The sequence below is a fragment of the Solea solea genome, chromosome 9 (genome assembly GCF_958295425.1).
Source record: "Solea solea chromosome 9, fSolSol10.1, whole genome shotgun sequence".
Classification (NCBI taxonomy): Eukaryota; Metazoa; Chordata; class Actinopteri; order Pleuronectiformes; family Soleidae; genus Solea; species Solea solea.
In genome coordinates, this window is record NC_081142.1 from 16,074,441 (window position 1) to 16,100,697 (window position 26,257).

General features: G+C 41.8%; 1 protein-coding gene across 5 annotated transcripts; it reads left to right on the plus strand.

The window, feature by feature from the left end:
• rfx2 (regulatory factor X, 2 (influences HLA class II expression)) lies at nucleotides 1-26,253 on the plus strand. 5 transcript variants are annotated; one of them, XM_058637735.1, is made up of 18 exons: nucleotides 1-166; nucleotides 10,789-10,897; nucleotides 11,645-11,737; nucleotides 12,866-12,942; nucleotides 13,235-13,505; nucleotides 14,573-14,647; nucleotides 15,852-16,033; nucleotides 16,237-16,356; nucleotides 16,951-17,072; nucleotides 17,488-17,606; nucleotides 20,318-20,430; nucleotides 20,534-20,685; nucleotides 21,290-21,387; nucleotides 22,139-22,288; nucleotides 22,415-22,623; nucleotides 22,734-22,887; nucleotides 22,993-23,035; nucleotides 23,751-26,253. In XM_058637735.1, the coding sequence occupies exons 2-18, from the start codon at nucleotides 10,790-10,792 to the stop codon at nucleotides 23,864-23,866; spliced, it is 2,202 nt and encodes a 733-aa protein (XP_058493718.1). In that variant the 5' UTR covers nucleotides 1-166; nucleotide 10,789; the 3' UTR covers nucleotides 23,867-26,253. The 5 variants fall into 5 exon arrangements, with proteins under 5 accessions (XP_058493718.1, XP_058493721.1, XP_058493723.1 ...); XM_058637737.1 differs by lacking the exon at nucleotides 1-166 and adding an exon at nucleotides 10,067-10,459; XM_058637736.1 differs by lacking the exon at nucleotides 1-166 and adding an exon at nucleotides 10,526-10,641.
• Nucleotides 26,254-26,257: the final 4 nt, after the last annotated feature.

Sequence of the window (26,257 nt, forward strand, 5' to 3'; positions counted from 1 at the left end):
TCGAGACCCCGTCGCGCCATAGTGACTGTAGCCGTGGAGACAGTTACTTACCAACGGGCGCAACACTCAGCAACAGCAGCAGCAGCAGCAGCATCTGAAAGTCACCGAGCGAGTGGGAGAGAGGAAAACAGAGCAGAGCAAGGGCAGAACTTTTCTCAAAGCGAAGGTGACTATATATTCATCACTATAGAAACTTTATTTTTTTTTAATTTTAAAAATAATAATATTAATAATAATACTCCTGGACCGAGAGCGTTTTCTTGTTTCTCACAACACAACATAACTTTGCCTTGTTTAACTTTCCCTTGTCGCTGTGCATTGTTGATTGAAGTAACGCTCACCTCCTCCTGTAGCAGCAGCAGCAGGAGGAGGAGAAGCAGCAGCAGCAGCAGCAGCATTAGCGGCTGTGGCTGTAGCCTCTGGCTGGTCTTGTCAGCTTGTAAAAAAAAACATCTGGTTCACTTGTGCCGGTGCTTGTCTTCCTTCCGTGTGCGTAAACGTCACGCACAGAGTCAGCACCGAGTTTTACGGTGACACAACTGTTCCAGCTCAACCGTAGCAGATGAATGGTTATGCTACTGAACTAGCTACAGCTAATGCTAACTTACACACACACACACATGTACACGCGGAAGCGGCTGGGAGAAGTTGAGTTGTCGTGAGTTTTCGGTGGTTGTCGTGTTGTTGGCAACAGCAGCTCGGTCTTGTTCGTCACTTTGCGAACGAACTCAAATGTTCGCTCACTGACTGTTGGGAGAAAGTCTGTACTTAAAGGGGAGAGCTTTCATTACACTTGGGCATGGATCGATACGGCTTTTGTGTCCGATATCTGCTGATACCAGTGTCTCTCCAATATAGACGTAAAAAAAAAAAAAATCATGCTCAAGCTAATGGAGTAGGTTGCCTCAGTTGCCACTTTACATGGTAACATACAGGGAAGAGCTGGTATGATATGTGCTATCAGGACAAGAAAAACATAGAAAGTGATGTAATCCAAAAATCCTTAATGTCACATAACTATTTCACTAATCAAAGACAGTAATGGCACTTTTCCACTCTACAGTTGTAACTCAGCTCGGCTCTACTCTACTTAGTACCTGCTCTGACAAGGTTCCAAGCGAGCTGAGCCGATCCTAAAATGTGACGTTGTTAGATTGCTGGCCACTGATTGGAAAGACAGTCTCGTCACTGGAAGAGTCATGAGCATTAATCTCCAAGGAAATGTCTAAAGTCTGATGTATTTAGCGTCAGCCGAATCACAATCCGTTCAGCCGTATTTCAGCGAGTCTGTCATGCAGGAAGTGCTGAACTAATCTTTTTTAATTAACTGTTTCTAATGATTCAGTACACTGAAAACAACTGCTTTGCTCCTCACTAGTTGGTGTGTTTGTGTCACGTATAAAACAACGACAAGGCAGTTTAGCACAACCATGCTACGACGACCCTGCCAAAGCCGAGTCGTGCTAAAACTGTATAGTGGAAACTGCATTTTAACTGAATTATGTAGTGGGCTATTAATTTTTTATTTCTGGACGCAGAGTATTTGATACACAGTCAGAACATTATATTTTTTTAATTCCTGGCTATGGCTCAGTGGTAATGCATGAGCACACATGTGTTAACATCTGAGTAGTTTAAAATATTTTTAAGTCAATGTATTGCTGTATGTATGTTGTCTTAGCCCTAGTGTCAATGACTCAAGAAAAGTTTATATTTTTGGAACAAAAAAGCACAGCAAAGCCTTTTTTCTACCCATTTCTGATGCTCTCACGTAGACATGATTTTGACAGCCATGAGAAACATGTGACGTTGACATTGGTGGTCTGTGTGTGTGACAGCCTGTGCTTAGTGAGACATTGCATTCATGTGTTGTTTATTTTTTGATATCTGATCCATTGATTTTGACCAATAGTGAATCAATACCCGAATAACCACAACAGTCACTTTGTCACCTAACTGTCACTGTTTCTGCTAAAAAGATCTGAAAATGAAAGAAATATGTGAACTTTAGGTTTCACTTATCAAATTTGATGCCACTGGTTTCTTTCTCAGGTACACAACACTGTTAATCAGATAATTGAACGTACAGAGTTCTTTTAAATTTGTCGTTTGAGAAAAGATGATACAGCTAGGTGGTGCTATACTGTTTTTTTGTTTGTTTTTATTCTCTCTGTAGTGTAAAATACTGTAAATAAGTGATGTTCCCTCCAACTCTTTTCATCACATGCGAAATATAGATACCTGTTGAATAGACTTGGAAGTAATGTGCAAGATCAGCCGAGCAGCAGCGCTGCATCACTGTGTGACTGACAGGTCTTATAAGGTTTGTTTTTTCACCTCCTGAGAAACCAAGGAAATGTAGTGAAATCACCCCCCACACACACACAATTTTAAATTCCCCTTTTATTAGTCTGGCATGTGTGGCTGTGACTGTAATCCAGCTCTTTGCATACTTCTCTCCTTCCGGGATTCTGTTTTTTCTCTCTCTCTCCCCCCAGAGTTACATTTATTCTAACGATCTATCTTTTCAGAGACAGCTGTCAGGTGCTCAGTCATTTGAAATGTTTGCTGTTGAAGCATCAGGAGGAATCTTTGTTGCATGAAAAAAAAATCCACTAATTAATGCCTTTTCTCGTTGATACTGATTGAGACACAAACTTTCAAATGTACATAATGTATTGCTCTTTAAAAGGAAGAGAGCTAAAGGATTCATTTTAAATACAGTAGGTGATCAGGAGCTCGCAAAGTAAGCTTGACAGTGTTAGTATTATTATTAATAATTAATAAATGGGATGTTAAATGTAGTGTTCATGAAGTTTCTCTTCACCTGTGATTTTTACACATATTTGGCCAAAATATTTGAGGGAAGAACTGGATGTGCTTTAACAAAGACTTGGCTTGTTGTGAAGTGACAGAGAGAGAAACGATTGATTGGTCAGACAACTCTCTGCAGCTACACAGCAAAAAGAAAAAAGAAAAAGAAAAGATGACTGCGCTGAAACTCTGTGTATAACTCCCACCAACCCCACCTCCCAATTTGAGCGGGACACTGTTATGTTTACATGGCAACTTGATATACAAATACACCCAAGTCATGGAAGGAAAGGAGATGAAGTGGGCCGGGGGTGAGATGTTATTCTTTGAAAAAGTCAATGTTTTTAATCAGGTTATTTTCATCTCTCTCTTTGTGGTGAAAGTGCATAGCTTTGGTTTGCAGAGGCAGGTCAGGAAAAAAAAAAGGTACACAGAAATGATACTTAAACAAAGTGGAGAGCAACTGGTAGTTTGAGAGTTATTCAGAAATATCGTACTAGGCTGCAAAATATATGAAAATTGCTGGTAGAATGATCATTTAAAAGGGTCTATTATGTGTGTATGGTGTGCTCTCCACGATTATGGTTGTACTTTGGTCCATTTTACAATGAATAGCATGTGATTTGCAGGGATATATGAGCCTTGTTTGTAGCAGTGTCCACCGATGTCCGTGTGCCATTTTGAGTGTTAAATGGGCCTGTGCGGTGTGTAGTACAGTTCAGCTATCAATAGGACAGCTGCAGTGGTCTCTTGGGCAGCGGGTGATCTGACACAGCTTTTGGTCACATGTTCTGTTGTCGTGTGTGTGTGTGTGTGCGTGGACACGTGCGCATGAGCGTGCCCTCTGGATGTGCCTGCGTATGTGTGTTTGCTCATGCTGTATTTAGCTTATCTTGATGAGCGCTGCGCCGGGGAGAAGCTCTCAATCCAACAGCCTGGCCATAGATACGGACATGGACCTAGTCTCTACCACCACCTATGTCCCTGCTGTTTGCACTCGATCATAATTCACAATGCTGCATTTACTTCCTGTTGTGCTCACTGAAGTGCCTAGTGTCTTTTTACTAATTTCACTGTCTGATATTAACACAGTTTTAATGGTTTATCCCCCAACTCTGGCATGTCACAAAATCACAGAGCAAAGCAGAATTGAGAGGAGAATGCCTTGTGGGACTTGTTAAGTAGAATTTAATAGTACAATTTGTCCACATGAAATGTGACACTTTCATAATTTGTTTATTTGTTAATAGCCTTCTATAATAAGTGGCCCACTGTTACAGTTTTAGAAGGATCTGTTCAAAGGAAAACAGTTTAACTGTCCGTGTGATCAAGTCTTCCAGCTACAACGATTTTTTTGGAAATCATTGTAGGCTTATGCTTATGCTGCTAGGATACAAAGAAACAAATGTTGTCACATACCAGAAAATATGGCCATTGATTGGCCCATGCGCGGTGGCAACAAGTTGAAACTCGTGAAAATTAAATGTTTTTCAGTCTGTCTGTGTGTGTGTGTGCGTGTGTGTGTGTGTGTGTCATCCGGAGCATTCCTAGCATTCCACCTGTTTGTATCATAGCTACACAACTGCTAATTAAATTTCCTGCCACAAACAGCAGACAAGGCAGTGACATTTGCATTATAATGACTCCCTCCCTTGCTATTTCAGGCAGGAGTAGCACCCCCCCCCCCCCATCCTCCCGACACTTTCTTTTGTAGACTTAAAGGATAGTTTAAGACATGTTCATAATAACAACCTCAAAAAGTGTCAAAGTGTGAAAAGTATATTTGTGAGCGTCTGTTCAGGTCTAGCTTTACCTAAAGTACAGGTGTTAGTGCTGCCAAAGATGATTTGGCTTTGTGGACACCTTTAAGATTCAGTCAGTGTGACCAGAGTGTGAGGTAATGCATGTACGGTAATCACTTTCTTATAGCTTGGTCACACTGAAGAACAGCCTGCTCAGCTGTTGTCCTCAGAGCGACTGCAGTTTCATGATGAACACAAGTATTACCCCATAGCCCATACATTAGGTTATGTTGCCAATGCACAGCGTCAACATTAACAACCCCACGTTGTATTAGCGTAGAGTGCACTGATGTGATTTCCAATTACAAGTTGTCACACCGGAGGAACACTCAGCTCATCATCCCAGAGCTGTTAATTCCAGGTTAGATTCTCAAGGTAATGGTTAATGCTCTGGAACTGTCACTGTTTAATGTGCATCAATTAGCATGAATGTTGGTGGGATTATGTAAGCCATCATTTTTTTATATCCCTGGATCTGGCTGCTGGCTCCAGAAAAGATTATTGAAAATCCAGACCCTGTCTTTTTAATGTCTTATACAGGAATCACTGGTCCATTGGCAACATGTAGACCCTGTCCCCAGGTTGATACATAAGTTGTTAAAACTGGTTGAGTTGCTAAAATCAGACATTGATCCTGTGTTCAAAAGCCACTGTGCTGCACAGGGTTTTCCTGATTTCATCTTCTTAAATCTGAGTTTAGTGGCAAGTATTCAGTATGACGCAACATTCATCACATGAATAACACACACCTGGATCAGTCCCAGGTTTAAAGCATTAACTGATGTCTTGTTGTTTTGCGCTTGTAAAAGCACGCTGTGCGTACTGTACGATGACTCTTATGGTGTGTAGTTAACACCCACCTAGAATGCAGACACCTCCAGTGCAAAGAAACGCTTATCTCAGATTTGTCAGTCAAGATCGGCTCACGCTCCTGGTGTCTGAGGTCATCCTTGCAGAGAGTCGTTCCTTGGGACATAAAACTCCACAGGTTGGAAACACACCTGTTGAAGAGGGAAAGAACAAGCAGATATAAATAATGTAACAAACACAACAATTCGTTTTTTGCTTGTGGAGTGACTGCATAATTCCACAGATTAGAATGCAAGTCGGGGCTTGACTGAGGTGTAAGAATACCGTACTAAACTACTCACAGTTTTCAGGCAGTGTTCTTAATTTTATGTGTATATGCTGTAAAGGCTTTCATAGAGGCAGCAACATTGCTTCCAGTAAAGAGGTATGTGATCGGCACATAATAAAAATCAAGAGGGAAGCATTTTATTATGCACAAGTGTGTGTATTATTTTTACCAACATTTCTTTAGCACATTTTGCGAGCCCTGACCTAAAGACGTAAAATGACCTGCTAGTGGCCGTCTTTGCCATTTCCCTGCTCTCTGTGTTTTCCCGGTGATCTTCTTCTCATTTGTAGTTTGTGATTCTCCTTCTTCGTCTGGAGATGGTAAATGTTAAGGATGAGGGTTAGTGGAGGTGGGAAGTGGTGGGGGGCAGTGGCAATCTTGAAAGGGTTAGAAGAGGTACAGCGCTGGGGGAGGAAGTTGCAAGTGCAGACCATGGGCGAACACACAATCTCCATGGCAACGGTTTGATCTTTCTTCCTGTGGCTGTCAGGCCTCCAGCACACATGGTGACAGAGTGGACAGGTCGTGCCGATGACCAGAGGTGGGAGGTGTGGTGGGGGTGGGCAGGTGGGTCAGAGATGGTAGTGATCAATGCCCACTACATATGCTCGCTCTCTCTCTCTCTCTCTCTTTCTCTTTCCGTCCCCCTCTCTCTCTCCCTCCAATTCTGCCATCTGCAGACCCCAAGTGCTGCTTTGATTGGATTAGCCATGAATTAATGAGACAGGCTAGAAGAGCAGCCTCTGTTGTGGAAATCTCTTATCATATCTTAATCCACTCTTTGTGTGTGTGCGCGTGTGCCTGTGTGATCTTTTAGGTTCTTTTTAATTTGAAGAAAAGCAAGTGTTTCTGTTATTTTGGAACCCCCACAGTGGCAATGATTTTTAATGTTGGAAATATGATCAATTGAATTAATCCCCAAATTAGGGAACACATGAATGTCAAAGAGGCTTTTTCTCCACTGATATGTGAAAGGCGTCACGGAAGCAACATTGCATAGTTTAGAAACAATGTCCCTCAGTAATGTCCCTTTAAAGTGATTGTCTCTGCTTTATTTAGCTTTATCTTCCAGCAAGTTGGGGAAAAAAGTATTGCTCTCAAGTGGTTTTACCTTCTTCTGTGCCGTGGAAAGTTTGGACAGAATCAACTTGCTGTTGGATATGTTGTTTTTGGGTAGCTGAAGTATAAAGCAACCTTAAAGAATGGACTGTTGTCTCCCTAATGACTTAAACATTCCGCCTTCTTTTGGCTACAGAGTAGTTACAAAAACAGAGCACTTCATCTTGTCCCTTTAAGTTAAAACTAGTATAAAGTCTGTACATTTTTCTATAACTGCAGCACAAGAATAACTCTGTCTCTGTGTCTCCTGTTGTCTGAAATTAATAGCTTACATAGTATTTATTGTAAGTTTCTACTTAGCGTGAGATAGAGGGATCAGGTGGGGGGATGGCATTGTTTGGTTTGGGAAGTATTCTGTTGGTTGCATAGCAACAGGCTCCTGGAAACGGGAGTGGACGGTGTTGCCAGTAGCAACCGTTGTTGCTCTGCAAACAATGTGGGCCAGTGCAAACATGAGCCAAGACTGTGGGCTCCTGCTTTTAATTGAACATCTGTATGTGTTTTTCTCTGATTGAGCCCTGTTTAAGTTAGAGCTGTCAGTGACACATGTTAAAATCTTGTCTGCACAGTGAACATCAAACACTGTTGTATTAATGACCCTTTATAAGGCTTTGGAGTTTCTGTCAGAAGTGTCTTTTCTAAGGTAACTCTTGACAAGAGGGACTGGTTTTGTAATGTTGCCGAGTGGTCATCTGGGATTTACTTGAATGGAAACAGGCCCAGATGCCTGACATGGGAACCGTCTTGAAATTGTCTCTGTTTTTGGAGGTAGAGGTTTTGGCGTGAAACAGTAGACCATCCGGAGCAGCAGATTTTAAAGGAACATGCTGTATCTCAACCGTTATGATTTTAGACCTGCTTGTAGGGAATTTGTAGGTCTTTTAACCCTTCATGAACACCAAGCAGAGAGGCTCCTGTCTGCCTGCACTCTTCCCTTTTTTCCCCCCTTCCTCCAGTGCTACGATTTGGCACACAGCACCCAACCTATTAAAGACAGAGCTTTAATTGAAGTTTAATGGATGAAAACGTGAAGGTCAGTGCTCTGTTTCCTGATCCCTCATTATCTTGCAATGCTACCCACTTCTTAATGGCATAGAGAAGCCCTCAGAGCAGTGTCACTTCCTCTGGTGAAAATGACAAGCCTAAAGATAAATGATGGAATTGTTAGAAGTGTATTTATAACTGAGCTGACACTCCATGAACAAATTCCTTACTTTAGAAAGACGCTCGAACGTTTGCTGCATCTTTTATAATTGTTCGCACCTTGTTGGCGTCTCTCTAATAATGCACTTTCGGTATTTAAATTGCATACAAGAAAGATGTGTGAAGAAAACCTTTTACATTAGTACCTTCACAAGTAAGTGCTAATTGTGACCTGAACAAATACATAGACGGTGGACACTGGGTGTGTTTTGAAGATTGAGACCATTTCCTCATAGGCGTCCTTCCCTAACAGAGCTTTGTCTGCCTGTGGCAAAGTCTTCATGCATGAGAAAAGCCCGTGGTGGCACACCCAAACCTGACGTTTTCTCTCGAGCTGCTTTCACACATGCACTGAACTTTAGAGATTCGTGTGGAATGGCTGTATGTGTGAATGCAGACGTTGTTTGGAGATTCTCTGGGTAAGGTTCCAGTGAGCTCATGTGAGAATGCATATCACTCAGACGGCGTCTCGCTGCTTTCGTCACATGTGAACTGCAAACTCTGGAGAATGTGCAGACCCAAATCTGCTGTTCATATCTGAAAATTACTACTGAAGTAATACAGTTAAGTTCATTTTAAATGAATGCGTTGTAGGATTTGAAGAAGTAATTTGACTTTTAGCCAACTGTTGAATTTCTTCATTGTCTTTAGGTTGATTTAAAGTATACTATTCTGTTCTTTTGTACTTTTTTTTAATGATCTTACCATAGAAAGTTGTCGGGACTGATGCTATAACTTTAATACTCCTGAGTCTACACATGTAACGTGTACTGTGTTGCAGCCTGAGCTAAACCCAGAGTTGCTCGCTCTTTCAGTTGAAATGACTAGAAAATCGTTGTTTACTCATCCAGAGCTGATTTTACAATATAAAGATCCTCAGACTAAACATTTTTAATAGAAAGCGTGCCCTTTTTTTTGGCAATGGGAATGTTTTAGTCATGGGATTTTGTGGTTGTTGTTCTTGCGTTAGTGTGTGATACCATGTCGTATTTAGTGGCAACCTTTTAGGTGGTTGTGTGATTTAGTGGCAATACCATGTGTCATCATAGTCTTTAACTTTGAAAGTGTTGCACAATAGATGATGTGACTCCCAGTTTGATGTGAGCATAACATTTTTGTTGGAATCGTGGTTTGGGTTGCCTCAATTTATTTCCCTTTCTGTGCCATCAGCAACAAGGTTCCTTGATTCTGACTCATTTTTGCCCTTGTTTTGTACATTTCAAAAGATTTTCTCTACTTTTAATGTGGGCAATGTGCTGGATTACTTTATCACTGCCTCTTCTATTCTGTGAAACCTCAGTTCCTTGCATGGTAAAGGGCAGTCCTCTTGTTTGCCGCTGAAATTGAGAGAGCCTTTTGGAAGCAGTGGATCTTGTTGATGCTAAACTGAAAGAATCTTTGTGGAAGAACAAGCAAAATCATCTCAAGTGTAATTGCTTTCATTGTGCAGTCCAAAGACCAGTGGCTGCACCTGTTGCTTGCAGTTGACTGCTGCAGCCTAATTGGTGTTGTTCAGGTCTTTTCTCGTGAATTAAAATAAGACTTGAGTGCATGCCTGTATGTTATGACTAACGCAGCGCAGCATGTCTTAAGCAGGTTGTGTCTTGCCGCCGTGTGCAGTAACACTCGCGGTGAACACCTCTCCTGTCTGCCTACTCACTTTTTCTGCTGCCCCCGTGTTTCTGCGTCAAACCAAAGACTGCTCATCAATTCAGCCCCCCCCACCCCCCCACGCTGTGTTGTATCTCCCTTATTCTAATCCTCCTCCCCCCTTTGCTCTTTGCAGTCGCAGTCCAAAGTTCCTGTGCAAGAGCTTGATAAAGGGGGTGGGAAGGGAGGAGGGCGGGTGTGGGGAGTTGTTAGGGGAGTGATGGGGGGGGGGTTAGAGTTGGGGGTGGTCGCCATGGATTCCTCACCATGGCAACCGACAAACGTTTACAAAGCATTGAGGAATTTCCTCATATCAGCTGGATTATTGGAGCCCTCAAGAGAACAGAACGCTGGATATCATCAGGACCCTGGCAGGGCTGGAGCCCCCACTGCCATTTTCATCTTTCTCTCCCCCCAGTTTTTCCTCCCTTTTTTTTTTTACAGAGAGTGGAAAAGTTGTTTTTATTTTTTTTATCTCACTCCCCCTTGCTCTATTCTTCTCTTGTCCCTGCCTCACTCCCGCTCATTCCCCCTCTGTCCTTTTTTCTTTAAAGAGAGCCTTTGTGTTGCTCCATTTTTAGCTCCCTTTGCTATGCTGTGCACATTGTCCCCCAGTGCAAAGGCGAGTGGCAGCAGTGGGTTTGGCCCCCAGGAAGCACTTGAATCCCGTTGGTAACATCAACTCCTGTACTGTAACTTTTCCACCTGGGTCCGGCCCGTTCTGTCAGCAGGAGTAAGTCTATGTAATGGGGTGGTGTTGTGTATTTTGCCATTGATTAAGGACTGATGGGGCCAGCACTGACTCTGCTTGACTTGACAAAGTTAGAAACCCCCCTTGGGGCCCAATGAATTCCCTGGTGACTCCAAGAGAGAAGGTGTAGGGTACAAACCTCTGTACTTTTAATCTCTGTCCAAGTACGTAGACTAGACAAACTCTTAATTTTTTCCTTTAGTCTTCACTTTTTTTTTTTTTTTTACCTTTTCATAGTTTTTCTTTGTTCTGGTCTTTAAACTCTTGTCCCTTTTCTGTTTTCCTTCTTCACATCTCCTTTGCCAAACCAGCATGCAGAACTCCGAGGGAGGGTCAGACACTACGGCCAGTGTGGCAACACTCCGGACGTCATCATCAGCCCAGGCTCCTGTGGTACAGCCTGTCCCAGCCTCCCAGCAGGTAGGGCAATATATAGAAACTTGCCGCTTCTATATTGAGAGGACAAATGGGCAAAGTCTGTGATGATGATTCCTTTCCAAATCTTAGGTATAAAACAATAGTTATTTTGGAAAACAAACAAGGACCTGCTAGTGCAGTGCAGTGCAGTTCAGCTCATCATGGCATGGTTTGGAAAGGTTAACCCTGATTTAACTCACCTTTTCACCACAGTGAATGGCACATTTAGTGTTTGTGCATGGTGAATATCTTCACAAAAGGATCTGCTGCATGCACTTGTAGCTTAATGTTCCAGTCCCCCACCTGCAATAAATAAAAATGTTTTCAATTGTGGTTACAGTTTGCTCTTTGTCAACAACTTAAGTTGCCTCCCCTCCTTATTTCCAGCACTTACATACTTCCTGATCCGTGACAGACTTTGCAGGAAGTTACTCAGCCATGTTTTCTCTCCGTCTATACTTTAACAGGCAATTTTTAGACAGTATTGTTAATAAACCATATAAATACAGTTTGAGTCTCTCCAGTGCACCCCTGCTTCACTGTCTATGTTAGACTTGCAGAAAGACCTATTAGGTTTCATTCACCTCCATCGTAATTATCATAAATCTCTCCGCACACCCAGAGACGAGGCTTGAATTAGACATTTGTTTATGTGTTTGCTGATGCTGTGTTGAAGTTACGTTTGCACTCGTGTGTTTGTGATTGTACTTGCATACCTATGTAATTGAGTTATGTCTTGTATCCACACAGAGGGTGCTGGTTCAAGCCACAGGCTCAGCTCAGAAGGGAGGACAAGTACAACAGCTTTCAGTACCCAGGGTTCAACAGGTCCCTCAGCAGCAGGTACACAGTACTGTACATACATATACAGTGCTGTGAAAATATCTGTGAATCCCTTGAATATTTTTACACTAAAAATTACATTATTTTGACTTTTGAGATTGAGTCCAAGAGAGGTTTATTTTTGTGAACCTATAACCTGTTACACAAGGGTTTAGATTTATCACTCATGTCTCATTCCGGGCAGAATTTATTTATTAAGTGCAGTTGTACCAGTTCAGACTAAGCGTTCTGGCCTTTGACTGACGTATTTACAAACCATGTTTGTGTTAAACACTGGCAGCTCATTCAGTCCATCAAAAGCTGCTCATCCAGAGGTGAAATGTTCCTCCTGCTTCCTGTGCCCCTCACTGTGTCTTTCTCTGGCTGAGCCTGGCCCACTGCTTGCATACATGAATAACATAAAAATAGTATCTTTTGATGTGTATGACAGCGAGTCTCCTCTGAGTCTTGGGGTATGAGGTGACCTTGCTGAAAAGCCCGATGATGTTCCTGGGGGCTTGAACCAAATCCCAACACAAATCTGTGTGACGTCTGGTGTCTTACGTTGAAATCTCGCATCTGACGTGATGGACATTTTATTACTTTTTTTCGTCCTTTGCCATTTAGTTTTCTCTGTCAGATCAAGCCTTTTTTTTTTTTTTTTTTTTTTTTTTTTTTTTTTTTTTAAGATAAAATCATTGGAGGGTTTTTTTGAGTTCCAGGAAAAATCTATGTTTCAATCTAGTACACTTTAAGATTCAGTCCTTCCCTCGAACGTTTGATCCCCCACTCTTAATTTAAGAATTTAAGGACCTTGTTACTCACTTACTCAATCAAATTATTTAAAAATTACAGAAACACTACATCAAATGCATTTGCACTTCTAAATGTCATAGTGTTTTTAAATGTCAAGTGATTGTTGTACTGCGGTGTTTACTTCTGGTAGATTATTGTAAACACACCAAGGGGTGGAATGATTTAAAAATTTTTTTTTTTTACTGCACTTCATGTACACATTAAAACACTGTACTTTTATCTGTGCAGTATTTCCAACAGTTATCCATTCTTTTTCTCCACATAGAGACTCCATGTGAGATTCTTCTGTATTTTCAGTGGACTCTGCTTCTTACCTGTGTTGTCTCTCTGTAGGTGCAGCAGGTTCAACATGTCTATCCACCACAATATGTCGGAGAAAGTGGAGACGCTGTTTACACCAATGGAACTATGTAAGCAATGTTTCAAACGTACAGCAAATGAAAATTACGCATGGAACTCGAGACTTAAAATGTTTTTTTTTCCCCTTTCAAATTACACTGACAAAACTATGTAGATTATTCGGCTCCACCTTGCATTTAGTCAATTTTGAATCAAGAATGAATGGATAATGGATGAAGAAAGTGTCCACTCTTAAATGTGACAGTTACATGTGACAGTAGCACAACCAAATACTTTGATGTCACATTGTTTCCGATTTCTCAGATGATACATACTTCCTAAAATAAAATTCTCGTTCCCCAGCCGAACGGCCTACTCCTACAACCCCGAGGCTCAGTTGTACGGGCAAAGCAGCGGGGGAACTTACTTTGATTCTCAGGCTGGTGGGACTCATGTCACCACAGTGGTTTCCTCTGCCAGTGGTGGGGTGCCCCCTCATGGCATGGTGGGAATCGCCATGGACGTGGGCAGCAGCCACATCATCTCCAGCGGCAGCACCTACCTGATCCATGGAGGAAGCATGGAGGGAAGCCGTAACCACATCTCACACTCATCACGCTCCTCCTCAGCTATGGTGAGCTTCACTCACCCGTGGCAACACAAACACACACACACTTTCCAAAATAAAAAACATTGATGAGCAAGCAAAAATACTGCAAGTCAGGTTTATTTCCACCAGACAATAAATGACTGACAGTGTAGAACTTGACTCGACGTGTGTCGATACTCTCTATCTCACTTTAAGGTGATGTTAGATACGTAGTGGTGCTGCCTGTCACCACGGCCAAGCCCTTTTCAGACTGGGCAGCCCTTCAGAATAATTCTGAAAGACAGGGACAGAGACACAGGGTTAACAGCAACCTGAGTCGAGGCCTCCTGGCTCTGCTGTAACACACGGAGAGTGCTCGTAGAATCAGGACACTGGCTTAAATAATTCAGCTCTCCCTTGTTTCAGTAGTTTTCACAGGCACTTGAGCGCCCCGCAAAACAAAGCAACCCCTGGGGCTCATTACCATTTGGCCAAGAGCCCTCGGGAGCCTTCTTAAGGCTTGGAATGCTGCCTGCTTCTTTTTCCTTTTCTTCTATGTCTCCAGTTTGGCTGCAGAACCACATATCTTTTCTTTTAAACTCAATTTTCCTTTACAACTTAACAGAACGTCCCTGGTTTTGTGCTTCACTTTGCTTGGCACCAGTTGGACTCCATTATTTTTTTGTGGTCCAAAGACCGAAAATATGTCAGTGTATTTCTTATTGTGACGCGGTTTCATTTGTAGGGGCATTGTTGACCTTATTGTCCCTGAGCTTGACGTGACCTGTGCCCTTGTTTGTGGTTCCTATTTGCATACATTAGAGTGTCTGACTGCAAGCCTTCACTGAGCAGCTTAACCCTATGAGTCCCTTGATTTGCATGCTTTTGTCAGCCAATAATGGATTTGGTTGCAACACTGACTGATTTTTAATGGAAATGCAGAATTCTGGCTGCTTGCTAACAGTCTTATTTCCTTTTGTTGTTCTTTTTTTTTCTTCCCACTATACCCTGCTTATTTCTGTCCCCTTTCTCTTTCTCTGTCTCTCTTACTCTTTTGCCTCCTCTCCCCTTCTGTGTCCACTGTTTTTTTTTTTGCATGCTTCTTTCTTTAGCTTGAAATGGCGATTGAAAACCTCCAAAAGTCTGAAGGAATTGCAAGTCACAAAAGCAGCCTGCTCAACAGCCATGTAAGTCAACCAGGAACTTTCTTTGAAAGGGACATGGGAGAAAATGAAAAAAAAAAAAAAACAAGTCCGTGGCTGAACCTGAAGGAAACGTGTTCTACTGTTCTGCTCAGTTGAACACAGAACCACTTGCTAGCTTTGCTGTTTCCACACTTTCTTACTGACACAAATAAGCATTTGCCAGTTTCCGTCTTTGATGTGCATCTTGCATTTTAGAGTCTGTAAGTGAGTCTCAATATTCTTCATGAGTTTAAGATGAATGATGGATTTGTGCTACTAAACATTAAAATAAACCAACACATGCATGCACTGGTGTTTTGAGGCCAGCACACATCCAGACAGACATTTACCCCCATATTAAAACAACATGGGGTTCATTAATGGAGTATGTTTTAGGTCGTACTTGTAAGACAGTGATGTAAGATCTCGTTGGAGGAATGGGCTCGCATTTGTATGATTATGTCACATAAGCACACTTACCCCATCTATTAAATTAATGCAAATCAATGAGGGGGACTTTTAAGGGTTTTTATAGGCAAATGTCTGTTTGAATGTTACTTGAGTTCACTCTTGTTACAAGGCTATTGATTATAATTGCATTCAAATAAGATTCTTTTAGTATCTCCATCCTCACTTTAACTCACATGGGGAAATTTAGTGGTAAAGATGTTTTCCCTAACTTCCAGCTCTTAACCTCCGCTGTCATCTCACAAGCTCGTCACCATTTGTATAAATAGTGTTCAAACTGTTTGAAGTACAGCATTCGCTTTAAATGTGATTTGCAAATTGGTTATTTTAGCCTTTTATGTGAATTTTGATTGTGTTGTTAGAGACAGACAGACAACTTTGTCCTGCTCATTAGTTCTGTGAGAGTAATTGTGAGGTCCTTCATATTTTTACTGAGTGAGTGGTGAGTGTTCACTTAATCAGCCAATTCTTATGCTGCGGTCACTTACTGCTGCAGTCAAGAATACAGAGACCAAGGCTTAGCTGAGAGTGCAGTAGTCCATCTGATGTTTCACCTCCTAAAAGAGGTGGTTACAAGATGTTTGTGTGTGGATGTGAGTGTGTGTTTTATCTGTCTTTTGATGTGATAATACGGTGCAGTGCTCCTCTCCATTAATGGCCAGGTGACTATCGCAGAGCAGAATTTGTCCATGGAGGCTCACTAATTGCGTGACTGTGGCTTCCTCTGTTGTATTTTTAGCTGCAGTGGCTGCTGGACAACTATGAGACAGCGGAGGGAGTTAGCCTGCCCCGGTGCTCCCTGTATAACCATTACTTGCGACACTGTCAGGAACAGAAACTGGATCCGGTCAACGCGGCTTCCTTCGGCAAACTCATCCGCTCAGTCTTCATGGGCCTGAGGACTCGCCGCCTTGGCACCAGGTACAAATAGGAAGAGGTGGTTGCAAATGTTGAAGATGCTGATAACAGTAATCATGTCACCATTTCAGATGAGTATGATGATGCTTATAAGCATTTGAGACTTGCTGATGGAAGAGGATAATGATAGTGATTAGCCTGATGGCAAGTTTCTCCTCTTCATTGGTTTCTGTTTTTTTTCCTCTCTCTCTAACTGAATCGACCAGAGGCAACTCCAAGTATCATTACTATGGCATCCGGGTGAAGCCAGACTCACCGCTCAACCGGCTGCAGGAGGACACACAGTACATGGCCATGAGGCAGCAGCCTGTCCACCAGAAACAGAGGTCAGCAGCACTCTCTCCACTCATTTGTCACATTTTCCAACAATTTCCCATTCATCCAGTGTCATTTCTTAAATTAAAATGAAGATGTTTTAATATGTTTTAACATGATAATAAAAAGTAATGCTTAAACAAACAAAATGATAACAACAACTTACAAACTAACAACTTATTTCGAACTACACATTACAAAATGTTTAACGACTTGATGACACAGATCAGTATATAAATCCCTGACTCTGCTGACCCAAGCTCCTCATTCTAGAGACTGCAAATGCTCTGTCCCCTTTAGTTTTCAGCTGAAAGACCTCTGCTCGAGGATCTCAAACTACACACAGCAGCATGTGGTACTAAAAGGTCAGAGATGTAGGTTGGAGAGAAACCATGGCGAGTCTAAAAAGTCATCCAAATCCTAACTTAAAGTGACAATGAGTTAAGGAAGCTCAAACAGAGATGTTTTATGATTCAAGCTGGTAAAAAAGACAATATTGCAATAGACTTGGATGAGATTTAAAAATAAACAAGAATTACCTTTTCCCTGTGACAGCTGCCTTACTTTCATCAGCAATTCTCTAATGCTCTCTGCTCACTGTCCAGGTTCAAACCCCTGCAGAAGGTGGATGGCATGTCTGACAGCCTGTGTGGGAGCTCTCAGAACTGTAACAGCACTCCAGAGCAGTCTGTGGCTGCTCAGAGTCAACACCACCAGCAGTACATAGGTAAGAACAAGAGCTGAACACTTTGTTGTACGTGATGATCCATATTTTGCACAATTGCTTTAACCTTTTAAGTCGAGCTTAAGTTCCCTGTCCAGTGTGTTACAGATTTAAAACAAGATGGGAACATTAACCAAGTGAAATATGAACCTCTACAGTGAAGATATGGCAATCACAAATAAATGACAGCCTTGGAGATTTACTAATTGCAATTGTAACTGCAAAAGCTGGATGGCTACCATCTCTTTGTATCCATGATTGCATTACTGTAAAAGCCTATTTTTTTTTTCCTATTCTTATAGATTTAGAGTAGACCCATGTATACACAGCTACCGTCACCCACTGACGTGATTCGGATGGTTTAATGAATTGTCGTTGTTGATCAGACAATAATAGGATGTGTGTTTTGTTTATGCAGATACATCCCACAACCTGCCTCCGTTTCCCTCTCCTGACTTGGGCACTCAGCCTCTGCCTGAGCGCATCAACGTGAACGATATCAAGAAACTGCAGACGCTCTACAGAGATCACTGTGAGGTGAGTCGACATAGCCCAGTGTGTTCTACCTTCAACTGTCTTAGAAAAGTCTAAACTGTAGTTTTAAATATTGCACTTTGAGCAGTGACTTACTTAGACGATATGATATCGGTCCGATAACAGCTCCATAGTTTAAAAGGTCTAAAATGAATCGGACTTATATCAATATCAACAGATACACAAAAACATGAGTTTGTCTTAGAGAAAATACTGCCCGTCACATTTTAAATGGCGTGTGAATGAACTGTCTCTTTCAGTGAGTCCTTCCCTTAGCGGAAATATTAAGGACACACTGACAATTAACAATACTATCTATGCATTAATTAAGCTGTTATGTCTCCACTAATGCGTTGTGCTTGCAGATAAAAACGTGATTATCTCATATTTGAACTGGTGACCTGCTGATAACTTATCTCGCACTGACTCGTTGACATGTGTTAAATGAGTCTTAAAAGTTGCGTGGTGTTCTTCATCGCGAGTGCCATGCTCATTGAGCAGGAGCGTAACCCTCTGTGACATCTTAAGCCTGGTTACCATGGGAACGACAAGAGACTTTTATTTTCTCAACATCTGCTCAACCAAAAATAAAACCAGCAAAACATCAGACCCTGGACTTACTTGAGTCCACCCACCCAAGTTTTGAATGGACACAAAGAATCGCTCGAACTTTGAAAACATCTACGTCAACAGTGTGTTGATAATATAACCCAAGTGATCTCTGTGTAGTCAAAGCTAAATCTTCTTCTGAATAAACCTCCTATTTTTAATCACAAAGGGTTTTAAAAGAGTTGTTGCTCAAGAAGTATTGTGCAACAAACCAACATTTCTTGACAAATATAGTATAATATATCAGCCTAGTGTAGGGCAGATACATGTGGTGAAACCAGGAAACTGCAGCCTGACAGAAAGACCTGCATTAATGTATAAAGAAATATCGAATGAGAAAGTGTGTGTACTATGCACAGATTTCACAGTTTCCTGATTGGGTAATGAATTTGAGTAGGTGGAAGAATTACCCCGGGGGAAAAAGCATTCTGGCAAGGAGGGGAGTATAAACAATAGTGAAAATTAAAATTTGGGGGCTTTAGAGGCAGGAGAGAGGCTATGAATAAAGCAGTGAAGCTCTGGCCTTATCATATTATCCCTGCCCTCCTCATGTCCAGCCCCACCACGCTCCTTTTGTTCCAGCCGTCTTTTCATCTCCGTGCAGCTTTCAAGACATGCCAATTAACCTTTCAGCGCGCTGGGTGGACATCTTGGTGTCTTTGTGGTGGCCTCCCCTTGGGCCTTTGTGTTGCCTTGTCTGTGGACAGGCACATGGGCTCCTGTCTTTGTCTGCTAGTGCATTTCTGTCACTCTCACAGCTCTCACTGCCTCAGAGTGTTTAATGTTTTTCTTTTCTTTTTCTTTTTTTTAACTTTTGTGTCGGGGTGGTGGTGGGGGGTAGATGTTTCCAGAACTTTCACTCATATCGAACAAGTTGACCTAAACATAAAGCAGTCTTTTTTATTGTATCTGTGTCTGATACAGAAACAACACCCATGCCATTAAATGAGAGATCAAGCAAGAAATAATTAGGTGTTTAATAAAATGCTGAGGGTAATAAATCACACCGTGTTAACCACAGTCTTTGTCGTGTGTGAAGGGGTTAAGATATGGGAATCTACGCTGCAGGCACTCGTCTGTGTGTGATTGTGTGAACACGTGTTATTGCTTCTCCACACTTTTTTTCTTCGTTCTTTCTTTTTCTTCCTTTTCCTTCTTTCTTCTGAGTCTTGATGTTTTTCCCGTGTAAATGAAAAACTGTGGCGGTGAGACACTCTTGTTTCGGAGGGTATGGGGAATTCTCCTTTTTGTTTTGGAGTTCTGTGTTTGACCTGTTGCTGGGGGCAACTGTAAACAAGGTTGCCATGGCGACGGCTGGAGAGGAAGCAAAAACATATCATGTGATTGAAGCATACGCCGCCGTGTAACAAGATCCAGCGGCAAGTGCACGTCCTGCCAGATAGCGAAAGAAAAGAATCTCGGGGCACGTTGTAAATCAGACTCTCATAATTCTCACAGTGGAGATTTACTGGACTGTTTGAGAGCATAAACATGACAAGTCTGAACTGAGTCGTGTGGAGCCTGGCTGACGTTTCCGTTGGCCTGCTGAATAACCTTAACAACCTCTGCACAGTGCTGGGGTTTGTGTTTCACTTTCATTTGCACGGGCGACTACTTTCCCTCTAAAACTGGCTAATTATTGTAGCGCGCTGGCTTAGCCGCGCTTCATTTGTGCTCCTTGTTGATACTCGTCTTTCAAACAGCCTCATGCATATGAACAGGAAAGAGGAAGTCACATGAGTTTATTTCTGGTCAGCAGCCTCACCACTAATATACAGCCAATGCATATAAAGTACTTCTCTGCTTTATATAAAGACAACCAAGTAAGAGCGAGTGAAACCGCACACTGCTGATCAAACTGCAGATGAAGCCTGAACGTGGTCTTTAGGAACCTCCTGATGATTAATGTGCAGGGAGCTGTGTTTAAGCTGGCTCATTGTCTAAGCAGGAGGGCCTGCAGTGAGCGAGAGGCTGCCTGCCTGCCTGTAGAAACTTTGTTGTGTGTCTGGTTGCCATGGTTCAGCTCTGTGTTTTGACCCCCACCCTCCCCCTTTCCTCCCCCTCTCTTCCCTCCTCTGTTCCCTCCCTCTGCCGCTCTCCTGCAGGCTACTTTGGATGTGGTGATGAACCTCCAGTTCCATTTTATTGAGAAACTGTGGCAGACCTTTTGGTATTCAACAGCGCCATCTAGTGACGGAAATACAAGCCTCAATAACAGGTCAGAGGAAGTAAATAATGAAAAGGGCAACACTGCTTAAGGGCATAATGAACCTTGAATGTCTATAGTAATGTCTTTTGTATGTTTTGTCCTGTTTGTGTAGTGATGATGACATGGAAGGTGCGATTCCCAGAGAGAAGCTGGTCGCTCTGTGCAAATATGAACCAATCCGACTATGGATGAGGAGCTGTGATCACATCCTCTACCAGGCTCTAGTGGAGATCCTCATTCCTGATGTCCTGCGTCCTGTTCCCAGTCAGTATTATGCTTCTTTTGGCAATTTGGCAAATACTAAATACTAAAAATACAATATTTTTAGACTGATTGTCGATCAGAAAATACTGTAAAAGATCTGTCATTATTTCAGTTACTCTATTTCAATTAGGTTTTCTTATACAACAGTCCAATTCCTTAGGGTTGTTTGGTTTAAAATCTATGTGTCCATGCAATGGACACATAGATTCTTACGCCTTGTGTCAGCTGGGATTGTCTACAGCCTCCTCCCTTCCTCACGTGGAGGATACATCGATAGAATATGGACGCATGAATCAAAAGGCTGGATGTGTGGATCAACCAGTTAGTTATTTATTCACCTCTGTTAGATTAAATGTATGGATGGAGGATGATTTTTTAAAACAAACACTGTTGATGGCTGTGATCAGCTCATGTGAAGAATTAGTATTAAAAAGTAAAGATCTGACTCCCAGTATTTCTGCTTCCTGTGAAACACTCTGCGTTAGATTTAAGGGATTTCAATGTTTATCCTGACAGACTTGCCTGAATCGATGCCACGTGCGCTTCAAACATAACTGCGATGTAGTAAACTTGTCTTGTAATCCAGGGTGTTTTCGTTCCACAGGCACTCTCACTCAGGCCATCCGTAACTTTGCCAAGAGTCTGGAGGGCTGGCTGACTAACGCCATGACCAGCTTTCCACAAGAGATAATCCGCACCAAGGTAACGAGAAAGACTCTGATCCACTTCAGCTACACTGTGTTTGCATGTCTTCAATGGATTATACAGTTATGTCCATTATGGAACAATATATTCTGACGTTTATCCCTTTCCATCCTTTCCTGAGCTGATGTGTGACCAAAACCTTTAGTTTAGGCTAACTGTCAATTCTAGCAACAGAATATATTCAGTTCATATTTTTTCTGCATAAAAGCTCTGAACTCGATATGAAATAATTTTTTTTTTGTGAAGATAAGCAAATAATTTCAATTTATTTTAAAATGATGATTTGTTAAATCATCTGCCGGGCCAGATACTGATGCTGGTGGGCCAGTTTTGGCCCACGGGCCACCAATTGCTGACTTATATTATAGTATAGTCTGGTCTAGTTTAGGTGGGTTTATTGGCAGCACTATCCAAAGGTATGTTTGTGTGAGTGTATAATTGGTAATAGTGTGATTTTTATAGCCTCAGAATGAGACTTTTATGTGTAATGTGTAAGTTGAGGGCTTTTCTTTACCGTCTTGCACTGACATGTTTCTATAACTGCCTGAAAGGAGGTGCATTTTTGCGTTTTGACGGCTCTGCATAAAACAATGAAGAGTGTGAGTAGTGCTAAGAGAGGAGTACTCGGTTTATTGCACTGTGCAGTCTCACTAATGTTCACACACTGGACCTTTTAAAATGCAGTTATTGTGAGTAAACGTTTAAGTTGTGACCTTGGTAACACGACTGTGTGTCCTGTGCTCCTCAGGTGGCCGTGGTCAGTGCCTTTGCCCAGACTCTGAGACGTTACACCAGCCTGAACCACCTGGCCCAGGCAGCCCGGGCTGTCCTCCAGAACACCTCCCAGATCAACCAGATGCTCTCCGACCTCAACAGGGTGGACTTTGCTAATGTCCAGGTAAATTTTGTCCGTCAGCTTCGCGTTAAACTGTTTTGCGTTGATGTTTGATCATGTCGCTCTCACATTGTATTTGCTATTTTCTTCACTGAACGTGGTTGGTTGTGTTTTGTTGTGTGTTAACAGGAGCAGGCGTCTTGGGTGTGTCAGTGTGATGAGAGTGTGGTCCAGCGTCTGGAGCAGGACTTTAAAGTCACCCTGCAGCAGCAGAGCTCTCTGGACCAGTGGGCTACCTGGCTGGACAACGTGGTGTCTCAGGTGCTGAAGCCTCACCAGGGCAGCCCGAGCTTCCCCAAAGCTGCACGCCAGTTCTTACTCAAATGGTCTTTTTACAGGTAACATAAACACAAGAGCACAGCAAACCTTTTTATTTATGTATTTGTAAAAAAATGGACCGAAAGGTTTATAGACTATCTCTCTGTTCTTCTCTGCCTCCTCCTTGCAGCTCCATGGTGATCAGAGACCTCACTCTGCGAAGTGCTGCCAGTTTTGGCTCTTTCCACCTGATCCGCCTTCTTTATGACGAGTACATGTTTTACCTGGTGGAGCATCGTGTCGCTCAGGCCACTGGAGAAACTCCTATTGCTGTCATGGGGGAGGTGAGAGGGCGTGTTTACACCTGCTGCTGCTCAACAGACAGAAAAAGATGATGCTTTATGTTGACATTTGCTGGTTTTGTTAATGAATCTTCTCTTGCATTACAGTTCAGTGACCTGAGCTTGATGATGCCATCGCACATGGAAAAAGGTAAGTCTTTACTTATTGTTACAGAGCTAGTTTTGATTCTGTGTGGGGTAAGAGTGATGTTTGATAGAAAATAGCTTTGTGCAGGTGAATATTTCAATTGAAAAACTGTAAAGAGCTTTGAGTGGCCATCAAGATAATATAAATGCAGGTCATTTATCTCTTTGAACAAGGGATTATCTGCACTTCTATGCCTGCGATTTCTCCAACTATTATTGTTTTAAGTTTATTTATTTTGGACAATTAAGATCTTTTTTTTATTTATTTACCTCTATTTACCGCTGCGACATGAGTCTCCGTGAGTCTGACGTCTACAGGGAAAAACGTGTATATATATTGGTGTCAGTATCGATTATCACCCACACTCCCGATATATCAGCAAAAACGATCTTATATTGTGCCTCCCTGTTATGAATAAGTATGGGAGAACATATGATTTGAATTGCCCTTCTGGGACATATAAAGTTCTTCTGAATCTAAAGGACACAAAACAACGAACTTCAGCTTGTATTAGCAAAAATATTGCAGTGTTTTAATGCTTATTTTGACCTTCATCAGTCAAAGATCCATTATCCTTAACCCGTTTTGCCTGATGAAGGTCTTAAACACTGTCACCGTCCTACACACCTGCCTCTAAAAAAAAGATCTATGAAGTATCCTTTTCTGAATTCTTTGGATTATTTGGATTTAACAAATCCCTGCGTCCCTTTGCCACCAGATGCTTCCTTCTCTGACGAGATGAGCGACCTGGGCAGCGATGCCGACAGAGGACCTACTGAACCGGCTGTAAAGAGGGAGAGGATTGAAATGAGTCACCCTCTGCAGGAGATGTGAGTCTCGTCCTAACACGTTACCAGGACGAGCGTCTCTCCCAGGGAAAATAGAAGGTGACCCTAAAGTGACTTTTGGAGCCTTTTTTGGGGCCTTGGTGGCTTTTTGAGCTGAGGACAGTTTGTCTGTCTGCAGTCTGTCAGTGTGTGCAATGTACATAGAATGTAGCGATGTCAGTCCTGTCCTCATGAGCATTCAGACCTTTGACCCAGGAAGATGACATTTTTTTTTCTGTTTTTTTTTTTAACTCACAGGAGTGTAACACAGGTCTGAGTGTTGTTTTTTTTGTTTTGTTTTTGTTGCAACTGTGAATGACTTTGTGCAGTACCTTTTTATTGGATGTGGATCTTTGAATGGTGGTGTGTGGTGTTTGTGACTTCTTCTTCTTTTCAAACTTCAACTAGCTGTGCCATAGTGTCATTTCAGTGCCTTAGATCGCTAAGTTTAAAAAACCACTACTACAGATGTCTATCTATCCCTCAGCTGTGCCTCTACCGCAGTATGAATGTATCGTCTCCAAAACCTCAAACATTCAAAGCACCTTTGACATTGACCACGCTTAGTTGTGAACTCCTTGTTGCCTCTGCTGCAGCTCGCAGCAAACATGGAAGAAAAAAAATAGATAAACATGCAACTTACTAACCCAAAGGACCTTTCCCTCAGTTGATCCCACCAGCTTAGCCATAGTCATGACTCTGTCCGTCAGACAGGAGTCAGGGACGCAGGGAGACAGTCTCTTTACTTTGGCCATGGAACATTTTGGTTTGTATACCTCAATAGAATTCTATGCTATGCTCCGTTTGGCTCAGATGACGTGAGGCAAGTATTATGAGGAAAAATGAAAAAGAAAGAATAACATGTAGCTACTGTTGCTGTTTGTGTCTCCTACTCTGGTTTTCTCTCATGTAAATAATTTTCCACGTCCCTTACAAATGATTTTAAATAGCTCCTCCTTGTTAGGATGCGGTCAGTCCTCGTCCAGTGTCTCACCTGTGCAGTTGCCAGAGTTGGAGACAATTTGAAATGGGATTTTTTAAAATAACATTAACTGGAATATGGTCTGATTTCTATGGAAGCGTATTGCTGAAATAATTTTTTTCAAAAGGCTCTGTTTTTATTAGATGTCACGTGGTACATACTGTATGTTAGCACCCCAGGCTCAGGCAGGCCGATTGGGCAGGAATCTTGTAAAAACAGACAGAAGTCAAGTAAAAACAGACCCCAAAAAAATCTCTAGTAAAAACAGACTCAAAATGTTTTTCCGTAAAAAACTGACCTGGAATAAAGAAAACGTGTAAAAATAGACCCGAAAAAAAATTCTCATAAAAATGGACCCAAAAACAAAATTGTATAAATAGACCCGGGGAAAAAAAATTGCGAAAAACAGACCCCAAATTTTGTTTTCTTTAAATGATTTTAGGTGAACGCAATACGCTTGCGTAGATTTCCTCCTCTGTCCATCTAATAATAAAAAAACAGGTTGTACATTTCATCAAAGGGAAAACTAAAACACTTGGATCTGTAAAACCAAAACCCTTTGGCGTCTGAGCCGGCACCTGCTCCACATGCTCCCCGAACTTTGATACTTTAACCTCACGCTGTTACTCAGCTTAAGTCTTATGTTCTGTTTAAATTAGATAGAAAATAAAAGTACAGTGCATTATTTGGGGAATTTGTTCCAGAATAAATTATACATATATATATATATACAGTATATCTTTATACGACGTAGAAAGTGTGTGTGTAAGTGGTCTGTGGCCTAATCTCTCTCTCTCTCTCTCCCTCTCTTTCCTCACACTTTACTTGGTCACATTGTATCAGAAGAAAAAGCTTTGATGTGTAATTGATTAGACTGGCGTGTGTGCGTGTGTGTAACGTTTCCAATCTCAACTGTTCAATGTACGACGTCCTGTTATTACCGTGGCGCTGCTCTGACAGAGTACGCCATCAAAACTGTCACAAAAGAGATTTCTATTTATATAAACTATTCTGACTTGATTGACATTGTCAGCTTTGTGTTGAATCTGGTTTGGTTGATTTCTTTTTTTATCTTCTTCCTTATTCCCTCTCTCTCTCCTCTCATGATTCTGTTGTAGTGACAAGAAACGTTGAGCTTGAGTTATTTAAGGCTTTTTGTAACTTGTGCCTGTCACAGTAATTTGCCTTCAAGTGCTTTTGGGGGGAAAAGTAATTTTTATGTGTACATTGTAATGTTTTGTAAGGCTGTTTTAGATTTTTTGGGCAGAATTTTTTTTATTGAACTAGATTTGGTTCCTCTCACAAGTATACTGAACCCTTATTTTTGTGTATTTTTAAACCTGTTCTTGACTACACTTTAGCTAGCCTAAGGACGGATGATGGTCTGTAATAAACTGCATAGTTCAGCTGTATTTT